Raw genomic sequence first — 13,352 nt, forward strand, 5'->3', positions numbered from 1 at the left:
ATTTGTATGTGCTCAATAAAGTCTTGTGTTTGGAATACCGATTTATTTCATTCTAGCATTCTCTTTTGGGCAGTTAAATAAACCTTAATAAAAACAAATCTTGACCAATATAATTTACATCTGAGAAGATATTAAAATCTAAATTTATACATATAGTGGCTTCTTAATTTATTCAGGTTTAAGCAACTGAAAAGTGACTACAAGCTGAGATTTGTAAATGTAAATAATGTTTAGGTTAACCCACTTACTAATTCGAAAATTATGGTCTCTTTTTTTCTCAATGGACATTAATCATATCAATTTGAAAATTTTCTCCCTCAGGGTAAAATTCATTTGGTAACATTAAAAGATGCTGATTTAGGATTTTGTCATATTACCCTTGTCAAAAATGCCTTTTGAACACCGAAACAATGTTTATCAAGGTGAGAGGGTTGAGCTGAAAACCATTAAACAAAATTGTAACTCCTATACATAATGAAAACAATACACTCATTTGCAATTATAACAAACATGTTAATAAAACAAAACTTGCATCAACATTTGTTTATAAGTAAAAACAAAATTCTTTATCCACTGTTTATAACAGGTTAGCTATAACATGTTAAAAGCAAACAAACTGAAAAGTAAATAAAGCTATCCAACACCACAGGATTTTCTAGCTGGGAACAAACTTTTACTGAAGTGGCTGATGCCATATTTTCTCACAGTAAACTACTAGCAAATATCATACACAAGACTAGAAAAAGCTTACATAATTTATATCTTAAAAAGAAAAAGTACTTGTATTGATTTGTATGTACTATTGACAAAAATTCAATTTAAAATATAAACAGAACAAATGTGCAACTTAACACTCTTCCACTATCACCAGCAGGTATACTATGAGAGCACTGAGACAGAGAGTGCTGCTGCACCACCAGCACCCCTAGTTCCTACACCCTTATATAAAAGTATCAGTTTGTTTCTACATACTCATGGTATATTAGCACATCAAGCCAATCTGAAGTATAGTTATGGAGCTTGATGCAAGAATGACATATTTCATGGGGTAGCATTTCTCTTTGATTAGAAATGGGGAAACAATAATATCACTACTTGCGTTTCCAATAACAATGTGAAGTTAACTTACCAAACTTTGTAGGAAACACAGATTCATCATTCACAGTTTTCTGTGTAAATGTCATCACATAATCTACATATTGTGGGGCTGCAACCTTACATTTCTTCCCTTTCTCATCAAACCACAGATACTGTCTAAAAAAAAAAGTGAGTACACATTTAGTGAGTAATGATTTATGCCCAGAAATTATAAAAACATAATTAGTTAAAAAAAAGAACTAAAAAATTAAGAAACTTATTACAGAGGAATTATTTCCATATAAATACAGAAACACATATATTTTAGTATTACAGAAACAATTTGAGTATTGAGATAAAGAAAAGCTGAAAAAAGATTATGACTGCTGTAAAAAAATCAGTCTTCTTTGAACAAAAATGGCACCATTTCACTGCAATGTAAAAACAGCTCTTCAGCCAAACAAATATTTGACAAACCTTTCAAATGTTTATCACTAGAACTTTTTTTAGAAGACTAAACAATAATTGTACTTACCTTTGAAGAAGGGCAATAAACATGAATGTGAAACAGAATACCAATCTCAAACAATTTGTGCATTATTATTTCTAAGCCTACAATTAAATTGCACATCTGGTTAACGGTAGCAATATTTTAAGGCTTAACTGACACTGATTAGAAAAATTGTAACTTTCAGGAAATTGTTAGCCCAATCAGTCTTACATTGGTTTACTCTAAAAGTAAAGGAGTTTCCAACTCTCAAAAATCTATCAGTAAACTATATTTATTTTGAAAAACTTGCATTAATATTGTTAGTATTTGAATAGCAAAATTTAAAAAACTCCTACCTATTGCAGGGACCAATCATGTCTGGACAACCTGACATTGTACAGAATTCTGATACTGTTCCATAGATTAGGTTGACATGGTCAAAAAATGCTAATGCTGAAAAAAAAAGAAAGAAAAAAAAACTCAACATGGTCCTTAATTTTGCACTGGCATGAACCTGCTAGTGTTTAAAAATTACAACTGGATGAAACAAAAAACATTAATATTTTATTACAAGTTACAGCTTTTACAGTAAATGAGAATATTTTTAAAGCTGTAACTTGTCATAAAATAATACTTATAACCAGTAACTTAACTCAAAACAAAACTATTAATTATTATTATTATTAGTAGTAGTAGTAATTTACACAGGTTTAACTAAAGATTTTTGAGATTGCCTAGTTTTGTGGATAAATCAGATTTTAATATAATATTATTTTAACTACAATAACTTGAGTAACTAAGACAATGCACTAAATTGTAAACTTCATTTGTATTAACCATAATCACTCAAATCCAGTCTGAAACAAGTTCCACTAACATTAAATCTCCGTGACTGTTTTGAAAAATGAGATTTCATTAGATACCTTAATTTATCTACTTATGATTTTTTTTATATTTTTTACCTAGTAAAGCAAGTTTATGCAATACACTTCTTTTTGAACATTAGTTTTTAGCAAATAAAACAGTTTATAGGTATAGAAAACTCAAAAGAGCAGTGTTTGGCTTAAGCAATTTTAACGGCTATTTGAATCCTCTAAAATCCACTCTCAGTGGCTGGGAGTACAAACTAAAACTATAATTTTCAAATGTTCCCTGTAAAAAAAGGTTACAGTTAATGTTAGGAAATGGTTCAGAACTGTAAAATTGTGCCCATCAAAGTAATGCACTTTTGTGTTCTTTCATTATAATGTATAATATACACTACAACAATATGCACTCATAGGCACTACTGGTATGTGATGGTGTCCATAAATCCTCTAGGTTCACTTTTAAGCTAACTCACTGAAAGTGCAAAATAAATCTAATGAACTAAAAATGTAGTTGCTTGATGAATTTTTTGTAAAGCTAGTTGAGGACTACTTGTACTAGCTGTCCCTAATTTTGAAGTGATAGACTAGAAGGAAGTAAGCTCATTTAGTCAACAACACCCACTGCCAACCCTTGGACTACACTTTTCAAACTGAATAACAGGATTTGACCATTGCTAGTATAATACACCTAAGGTCCCAAAGCGTGGGATACAATTATTTACTTTTTGAGGTAAAGGGACATGAACCTAGGAATCTTAGAACTATAGTTATAGTTCAGTTATATTAAAAATATTTGTAAAGCAGTTGAATTTTATTTGAAAGTATTTTTGTGTCATTTAAGACATCATTATAACAAAAAACAAGAAACGATTAAAAGGATTTTTTGTTTCCTGTTTATGTCTGGGGGGGGGGATACGTGAATATAAATGGAAACTAACAACTAAGAACAGTTTAGTTGCGGAAAATCTTTTGTCAGGGAATGTAACATTTTGAGCAAACATACAAGACCAGGCATATAAAGATTTTGCGATTTGTTTTACACCTTAATAATATCTTTCAAATGATTCATTATCAGGAGTTAAATTGAGGCGTGGAATGGAGTTCCATCTTTTAAGGATTCAAGCTATCAGCAGTGTTCCTGGTCTTCAGAGAGGAGTTACATCTCTTTCAAAATCCCAGTTTAACCACTGTTTAAATTCACTTTCCAAATGCTAAAGACCTCACGATCCAATTATCACATTATAATCTATTCCTTTTATCACGTTACTTCCCCGAGATTACAATGAACAACCCATTAGTTTAATTTACACTTTTGAATTAAGCATTATTTAGGAAAAAACATAAGTCGAAGTTCATAAGATTTTGGACTTTTTAAGCAAACATAAAATAATGTAAACTAAATATCTATAGCCAAAAACTGAAATCTATTCTATGATAGTCTTAATTTGGAACTCAGTTCTCTACGGAAAAACTTACTGTGAGACGCCAGCCATTCGGTGTAATCCAAACCTGTTGGAAGTTCTACTACTTCCCGTAACATGCTTTCTTCGATTGTAGATTCAAGTACTGCGGGCTCCAGATATAACTTCGACTCTTCTTGAGAGGGCGCCACTGCATCCTTATCTTTCCGACGAGTTTTCCTATCAAAACAAAGCAATTTCGATAATTTTGAAAATAACAAACAGTTTATGTTATGCAGCTATATTTGATTAAAAATACGTTATCATCAATTACACGTGTTATAGTAACGAAAAGTCATGTTTCATGAGGTTAAATATGTAGAAGAGTTAGGTTAAATTATTAGATCTAATATTCGTGAAAAAGATTACGTTCAACTGCAGATGGTCTATTGATTTTATAGTGTTTCGTTAGTCTTACAAGTTTAACAACGAAAATGATCACACACACACACACACACACCTATACGCTTGATCTGACCAGCATATACTGTTGAAATAATACAGTACCGCAAGGTTTCACAAAAGGCATTGGGGGAGGGGGGGGGGGATAATCTCCTGTGGGCCCCTAAAGCAGCTACTTGTGTTAATCCGGCCTAACTAGAAATGCCTCACAGAAACTGCCAATTGCCCCCCCCACACACACACACACCCTCGAGCTTTGAAGTGCCCTTGTTTGTACTCCAAATGACTCCACAAGACCACTCAAAACATTCGCTATCCTTACTAAGGCCCGCCCCAAAATTAACCTGTACATACGGAATACCTTACTTTCATTGCAGACAACACATTCAAAGAACGATATTCTAAAATTTGTTGATTTCAATTTCCCATCTTTGATTTTTAATACTTCACGCGAAATTTTCTTTGTGTTAAATGATTTTGTGTATTTGCTACATCCCCTCTCCCCGAAAATTTTCTGATATACCAGTTTAGGAACCCCTGAAATAGTGTATAATGTCTTAATAACCTCAAAGTAATCATAATAATCATCAGTAAATCGGATTACCACAAAAGCTGTATAATTCACTATCTACAAACATATCGTAAATAATACAGTACATCACCTTCACCTAAGGAAAGCACCAAAGACTTATTCCATTAACTATTTAGGTAAAATATATGCACTAAAACGTAGAAATTCTCAAAGTTCTTCATTTTCTTAATAAATAAAGAGCGGTGGTTTAATCTTACTTTAATATCATGCATTCGTATCAAGTCTGCCCAAAACTAGTCTTAAAAAGCGATAGGATAACGTAACTAACGATTCATACCAAATTTTATATTTTCCTCGACATAATATACTCATAAAAAAGAAATCCTTTACAGTCTACATTATGCAGTGATATTTATCACTCTCATTTTCAAACTCGTTATATCTATTTGTGTGTGTGTATATATATATATTAGTGACTAGCATATTTATTTAAAGAATTAAAACTAAGTCATTACCTTGAGCACAGAATGACGAAAGCAAACTCAACGGATCTTGCCAGCAATCGGAATAACTCCATGGTTTCCAAAGCGCGGACATTGCAGTTTTACACTCAAAACATTGTTTTTATAAGTACACACACACACACATATATATATATATATATATATATGTTCTATTACATAGCCTCACAGATTATCAAAACATGACTAAATTGACGATTTCATGAAAGGGAAAAGAAAACGAAGTGCTATCTGTAAATGCAGAAGTGCAGATAGACCCCGAGTAGCTTCGTGCGAAATTAAAAAAAAACAAAATACAATACAAAACTACTGAAAATATAGTTAGTTTTAAGAAACCAACTTGTCACTATTCCAGTGTAGACTATGATGAGCACACATTGCGGTAATATCAGCCTTGCGTTATGTACCGGTAAAGTCAGCCTTTCGTTGTTAATTTCCGGTAATGTCAGTTTTTGTGTTGTTAGCTTCCAGAAGCCTGAACCATTCCAGCAGAATTGGCAGATTTCGTGTTGTTATATTCTATTAAATTTCAAGTACTGTCAGACAACCTACAATGTTACAGAAATGTGTCAAATAATACAGGCCCATTGGCATAAACCGACCAAATGTTTTAAACTGTTAATTTGTCGATTTTTGCATAACAGTCCACACAAAACTGATCTTCTTATGGTCCACCGTGATTACACAATTAACATTGGTGTTATTTAGGTCCTGAAATTTTTTCTTGCTAACGTTCTAACGACAGTATGTTCAACTGCACAACAGTGATTTTAATAGCCACGCATAAGCACTTTTACCGTTACACGTTCTTTAAAGTGTCTGAAACAAGAGTAAATATTTAGGGCTGGGTGCTAATCCCTTTAAAACAGCAACTGTAATTTAAATATTTTGAACAATTCAAGTTTTATTTTAAACCGTGCCACAAATAATCATATATTCTCAACATATTTCTCTAAGCCTAAAGTGGTGGGAAATGATTCTCGTTATTAGCGTAGAAATTCTATTCTCGTCACCAGTATATTTTATTTTTCACAAACACTTCAGGTTGTCATATACTGAACCTCACGTTGACCCTATAACGATAACTTATCTTGTCACCAGCAGTTGAAGTGAATGACTTTTATTTGACCTACGACTCCTCAACTGTCAGTAACTCAAGTTGTCCTCAGTTCAAAGTTCCCGATTCTTTACAGCATACATCCTACACAAGTTTCAAAATATATAAAAGCACGAGAAATTAAAAAACGAGCAAACAAAAATCTGAAATATCATTACGTTTCAGAAATTGGTGAAGCTTGATCCAGCTAGCAAGGTTTTAATTATTATTACTCAACTCACTTTTGCACAAATAGTCGACATAATTGGCGTGAAACAGTTACACTACGGTGTAGCCCTGACCAAATTAAAGAACTTTCCCAAGCATATAATAGCAAACCGTTACTGAACTTGCTGGGTTGTAAAACATTCAGATAAATTCCTTGTGTCAGAATTTCTCCCGATACAGTAGAGTCCAGAGGCAACTTTCATCTCGGTTCTTTTCCTGACGAAGCCACCTTTCATAAGCAGACAGATGGCAGTAAAAACTAGCAATTTTCAAGTCTCGAGAACGAAAGCCCTCATTTAGTCCTAACACAGAGCATAATACCTAGCCATATTATCAACAAACAGCGAGGAAGACACATGGATATAAACCTATAGAACTATACATTACGGATTATATGAGAAAATACGAACATTCTAGTAATACAGTCAGTGTTGCTCCTAAAACTAAGAGAAGAAAAACAAACTGGAAAGTACGATCGCTTTCACTTTAAAATAATACGGACTGCAAACTTTAAAACATGCTTGCCTTCAATCACTGTAAAACTGTAAGAATGGAATACTTAACAAAATACTGTAGCATCCAATGTGAAGCCAAATCAATATGGCATGGAAGTACTTGAAATATGATAGATTTCACGGTAAAAACAAAGCTTAGGACTAAAAGTGCTTGAAACACGGCAGCTTTCACCGTAGAGCCAAAACCTTATGGACAGGGATACTTGAAATACAGTAGATATCAGGGTAAAGGTTGAGTCTTATCAGGTACTGCCAAGAACAATCATTTTAAACAGAACGAACTCTTTTACATTTTCAGAAATTGTGCCGTTTCTGGAGATTAAACTTCACACAATTTTATATGTCTGCTTCATCGACGGACTTGTGACACTATAAGTCGAGTTATCCGCTGCAGTAATAGTTACAGCACAGGTATGGGCTTCAGTGTAAACCTTGTAAGCAGCGATGCAACAACGAGTTTCCGTTTTACACAAAGACTGCATGTACGCGTGTATGATGGGGATGAAACAACCAGCAGCTTGATACGAGGAAACCACTCCACCTGTGGCAACTGTAACACACACCATAAACATCACGAGGAAATACACACTCACATACATATACCAATAGAAGAATACAAGTAGTAATTACTTTTTTTTTTTCTCAGATGGCGTCACATTATTATTCATTATTTTGTATATTTATATAAAAAGTATGTACAGAGATAATGGTTTTCAACTTTTACGGACTTCAATTACCGTGTTTAAGATATGGTATCGTCAGGACTTGCTTCCACTGCCTTCCCAGAGCTTCCACGTTTTTTATTTTATATTATTATCATTACATAATAAAAGAGAAATAAAATTGCAAAATGAAGAAACAGCCTTTATAATCAAATGTCACTAACAGCAAAGTATATTACACCTTCTTAAAATATGAGGTTTAAACACATATACAATGTGTTGTTGCGGTTACTGAAAATAAACGAGTGACGACAGAAATCCAACTTTGACCTTCGTTCTGGGAGGAAATAAGAAGGAACATAGAAGTCACCTTATGTCCGAAACCTTTCTACTTAAAACTGACCGTTGGATAATCAAAAATTTCGGTCATCTTTCATTTGAACAGTTCACCACTACTTACAAAACAACATCAACAGGTGGAATTTCACACCTGTAACCTTCGATCATGACCGCCTGTCCCCAACTCTTCCTCAGTTTAATAAGTTTAATGTCCAGAAGATTGGCTTTAGTCCCTCTAACCGTCTAACGTATCAGCGTTTAGGAACACAGGGCTGAATCGTATATAGTCGTGTTCTGATTGGATCGATTACAGCGAAAAAGGATTGACTGCGAACCTAATTTTGGCGGGAATGGTTATCTGTAAACTTTATTATTTGTTTACTTAGTTTTCTAATTTCATTGGCAGCAAACTTCCTACTTTCCCTCTCGGCTTTTACACTTGAGGACAAACCAGTGGTTCTCGAGGTAGTACGATGTATAGTATTCGCCAATGAATTTCACCGTTATCTGTAAGGTAACTTTAAGCTAGTTCGAACGCAATGCTTCAAAATAAAATAAAAGACAATCATTTATCCTACTTAATTCAAGCAAAGCTAGAATAACTAATCCTCCAGAAACCAACGTTCCTTACACGTTCTGGTGTTCAAGTGGAAATAAAAGGCTGTTACTTACAAATAGGAGTATTTCTATTTATTATCTTTGATTCCAAGGTAAAACTTTGAAAAAACACAAGAGAATCCTCAATAGCTGCGGATGTAATTAGATCTCAAATCGGTCAAGGGATGGAGCTATAAGCTAAAAGTTTGATTGTTTGTTTGAGGTTAAGCACAAAGCTCACGATGGGCTATCTGTGCTCTGCCCACCACGGGTATAGAAACCCGGTTTCTAGCGTTGTAAGTCCCCATACATACCGCTGTGCCACTGGGGGGCGTTTGTACTTGAAAAAAAAAAAAGTCATAAGCCGCTATGCCGCGGGTAAAAAATTACCTGACTAGCTAAGTCATTGAACTGTAGCATATTGTAAAGTCTCTTTGCGATTCAAAAATTAGACAAATGACACAACAAAATAAAAACTCAGATAACGTCTTAAAGACTGGTAAAACTCGAAAACTACTATAATTATATGCACACAGATATCTATTCTCCGAGTCACCTAAACAACAGCCTGGTAATTATTTTAAAACAACTGAAGATCCTTTTAATCGATTGTTGTTACATATTCACTCAGTGACTGAAAATATATATTAAAGATTAAACATTAAGTTTAACAGTAAATGGTATGCTTATTTTTAATTCTATGGCTGTTGTTTTTTTCAAGACTTACACATGAAACCGCCTTCCTAAATACTGTAGATGAAAACGAAGTTCCCGAGTAAAGGTACTACACTCATTTGTAATTTCGTGCGTGTATATATACACCTATTAAATCTCAAAACTAACTGTTAACAACATAATAACAGAACATTTCCCCTCTTTGTTTACACTCTGCACCAAGTCTTAAACTGATAATTCCTCAACAAAACTGGGCCAATATATTGATCCACCAACTCATCATTGAACATTCCTACTCTTGCAAAAAATCAGCACATCGTATCTGTATTTATGGCAAGGCTTATCTTCCCCTCTTCAAAAATTTGAATAATGATCAAAGGGGAATCAGCCAGTCAAGAAGCATCCTACTATCCACATTAAGAGATTGCATGTCGCTCTTATAACGCACCTACAGCGTAAAGTCTGGGGAATATTTTGTGGTGGCAATAATTCGAACCCGGCTCGCCAGCTCATAAATCCAGAGTTCTACCATAGGGTAGTCAAGTATTAAAAGAACACGCATTAAACGAGTGAGATGAACCACCAAATAAAAACTGTTTTGAAATTATTGCCCAGGCTAATGATGAATTACAGGTAAGGATTAAAAAAGTCTTAATAAACAGAATAATAGTGGAAGTAAATGAAATGAATAGTGCTACAAAAACACTTTTAATATTATAGATGTCTCTACTTATCATTTCCGGTTTAAAAGTATAAATACTTGATATCTGTTACCAAGTTTCGTCTGACGATGAACTGTGTACGAATTCGAATGTTTTCACTGATGATGGATTAAGTAGTATTTGTTTTGTTTTAGTATATACTTGTTTTCATTTTGCATTGTATTAATCTAAGTCATCGAGTGAACATACTATGTAATACTATAGTGATTGCGCGGAACAAAATAGACACACAAAAGTAGCCTAAAGTTTTGTCACTATAAAAAACGTACAGTTTTCAGATAAAACATTCCTTTATCTGTACCAAAATACTAGTACTGTCCGTTGTCTGTTCATGTAACTACTTCGCAGGGAGTGGGTGGATCTTCACCAAAATTGGTATGGAGGTTTGTTTAGTTTTAAATTTCGCACAAAGCTACGCGATGACTATCTGCATTAGCCGTTCCTAATTTAGCAGTGAAAAACTAGAGGGAAGGCAGCTAGTCATCACCAGCCACCGCCAACTCTTGGGCTACTCTATTACCAACGAATTGACCGTAACATTATAACGCTCCCACGGCTGAAAGGGCAAGCATGTTTGGTGTGACGGGGATTTGAACCTGCGAGTCGAGCACTCTAACCACCTGGCCATGCCGGGCCTCATGGGAAGATACAAAGACATTCTCAGATTTGCGTTTTGCGGTTTCTACGGGCGTTTTTTACCAATACTTCGCCCCATGTTGATGGATCTTTACCAAATTTGGCATGAAAGTTTCTTGGGTCCATGCGGAAATACACGCAAAGTTACGGTTTTACATTTTGTGTTTTGCAGTTTTTATGACCGTTTTTCGCATATTTTTACAATTACGTAAAAGGGAAGCAACTTTTCATGTCTTAAGGTAGCCTATCACTAATCATGAATTTACATAACTTTGCAGGGGAAGGGTACCCCAGCTAGTAGACAATAAATTACAAAGTCTAATTCACTCAAATTCATATCTTTTATTTCAAAAATATAACGTAACAATGTTAATAGAATTCTCCCCAGATAAAGCAAATGCACGCTAAATACACTTAATGACAGTAAATAACCACAATAACCACCAGAGAATAGCGTAAAATTAACGTTTTAGAAAGCTGCATCAAAGATACCACTCTGAAAATAATGAGCTTCATAATTTACATTTGACTAGAGGGCGCTCTATGAATTTCGGTATGAAGAAGTAATACATTTGACAACGAGGAACAAACAAAAAATAATAATAAATAAACGTTTATATAGATTATTTTTTATATATTTTTAGAGAAACATATGGTTTGGCCTAACAAGAGAGAGAGAGCAACGGTTTAAAATCGGGTTTACAAAAAAGTTCTGACATAAAATGACCCAAGTTAAATGTTTGTAGTTAAGCACAAAACTACACAATGAGCTGTCTGTGCTGTGTCCACCACGGTTAAAAAACCCGGTTTCTAGCGTTACAAGGCCGCACGTACGGGAAAACTTGTATTTCATGTCTCATCACTTCAGCTACAAGCGTTTCAGAGGTTCTACTGTTACTAAAGAAGCATTATACAAATAATAATGTCCTCATCGTTTAAAAAACAATTCTCTCTTCTTTGAATACAAGGATTATTTCTGATAAATGAATAGTAGTCAACATTTAATTTTGCTCGTGTTACACAAGGAATCTTTAACTTTTCATAAGTTTGTTTTATAGCAAAGCCACAGTGGGCTATCTGCTGCGTCCACCGCGGGGAATCGAACCCCAAACTTTAGTGTTACAAGTCCATTGACTTGCCGCTGTCCTACCGGGGGACTATTTCATAAGTAGTTATGTCTTGATGCAAATTCGCATGTTAAGGATTACCAAATCAAAGTCGTCCTGATTTTTTTTTCTCCAGTCTAGATTCATCCTGAACTTTTAAAGTTGATTGCCAATTTCTTTTCAAGTTCCTACATAAGAAATGATTTTTCTGGAGTTTTATCATTTCAAAATAGTCGCATCATTTTACGAGTTGTTTTTTTATGCTCAACACCTTTTTTACTCTAAAGATACTTGTAAGCTTCGACTTAAAATCTACACAGTCAAACTTTTCTTTGCTCTCAGCACTGAATATAATATATGGAGCTACCCAATAGTTTGCTGAAATTAACTCAACATGAAGCCAGATCTATGGCAGTACACACAAAGTAACGTTTGGCCTCACTACATTATTTTTTATTCTAATAGTCTTTGTACTTTAACTTGGAAATGTTGAGGTAGAAGACCGTGCTTCATAAATGTTTTAATAACTTCAAAACTACTCGCTCAGCCCAAAAAAGTACAGGTTTAAAACTCATCCACCTATTTAGAAACAAATAAAACATTATCAATTTTAATAAAAGAATGACGTCTTTTCTGACGTCACTAGTAAGACAGATGGAGCGTGACCATGGATGATTTTGTTATAACCTCATTATATTTTATCCACTCGTGAACCCTCAACGAACATCTAATTCACCTGACGTAGCTGAAAGCCCGATTTCAGGATGTTCGACTCCTACGCTCAAATAATTATGCTGTACGGTTGGTTTGGCAGATGCTTTGTCTCTAACTCCATAAATAGGTCCTTTCATACACATTTAAAAACCTATAATGTAAAATTAAAAGACCTTAACTGATATATGTTTTGCAAATTCACTAAAGTATTTCCTCGCAATTATATGCTTAAATTAGATTTCTTATCAACATCCAAGGAACTAATTTTTATTACTCTTGAAAGGAATGCTAGATTATTTAAAAAAATGAAGAATAATCTTTACTTGTTGTATTAAAAATAACTGACCCTTTGTAATTTGTGTTCATCATAAGCCCACTTTATTCGTGTTACATTACACACATCCATTTTTACCTGTCTCGGAAAACTGGTTTTCTTACCATAAAATATTTTAATACATTAAAAATAACTGACCCTTTGTAATTTGTGTTCATCATAAGCCCACTTTATTCGTGTTACATTACACACATCCGCTTTTACCTGTCTCGGAAAACTGGTTTTCTTACCATAAAATATTTTAATACATTAAAAATAACTGACCCTTTGTAATTTGTGTTCATCATAAGCGCACTTTATTCGTGTTACATTACACACATCCACTTTTACCTGTCTCGGAAAACTGGTCTTCTTACCATAAAATATTTTAATACATT

At 34.0% G+C, this 13,352-nt stretch overlaps 1 protein-coding gene across 3 annotated transcripts in view; it reads right to left on the reverse strand.

Annotated features, from left to right (window-relative positions):
• Positions 1-13,352, reverse strand: part of LOC106459040 (MOB kinase activator-like 2) — a 52,971-nt gene that overhangs the window by 14,244 nt on the left and 25,375 nt on the right. For 2 of the 3 annotated variants that reach the window (XM_013918615.2, XM_022385423.1), the window contains exons 2-4: positions 3,913-4,076; positions 1,924-2,020; positions 1,130-1,254 (exon numbers count right to left, since the gene is read on the reverse strand). In XM_013918615.2, coding sequence (XP_013774069.2) covers positions 1,130-1,254; positions 1,924-2,020; positions 3,913-4,076 — 386 coding nt within the window. Of the gene's footprint in view, positions 1-1,129; positions 1,255-1,923; positions 2,021-3,912; positions 4,077-5,345; positions 5,453-13,352 lie in introns of those variants that run through there. The other variant, XM_022385422.1, reaches the window with a different exon arrangement.

Source organism: Limulus polyphemus, unplaced genomic scaffold (genome assembly GCF_000517525.1).
Source record: "Limulus polyphemus unplaced genomic scaffold, Limulus_polyphemus-2.1.2 Scaffold551, whole genome shotgun sequence".
Lineage (NCBI taxonomy): Eukaryota > Metazoa > Arthropoda > Merostomata > Xiphosura > Limulidae > Limulus > Limulus polyphemus.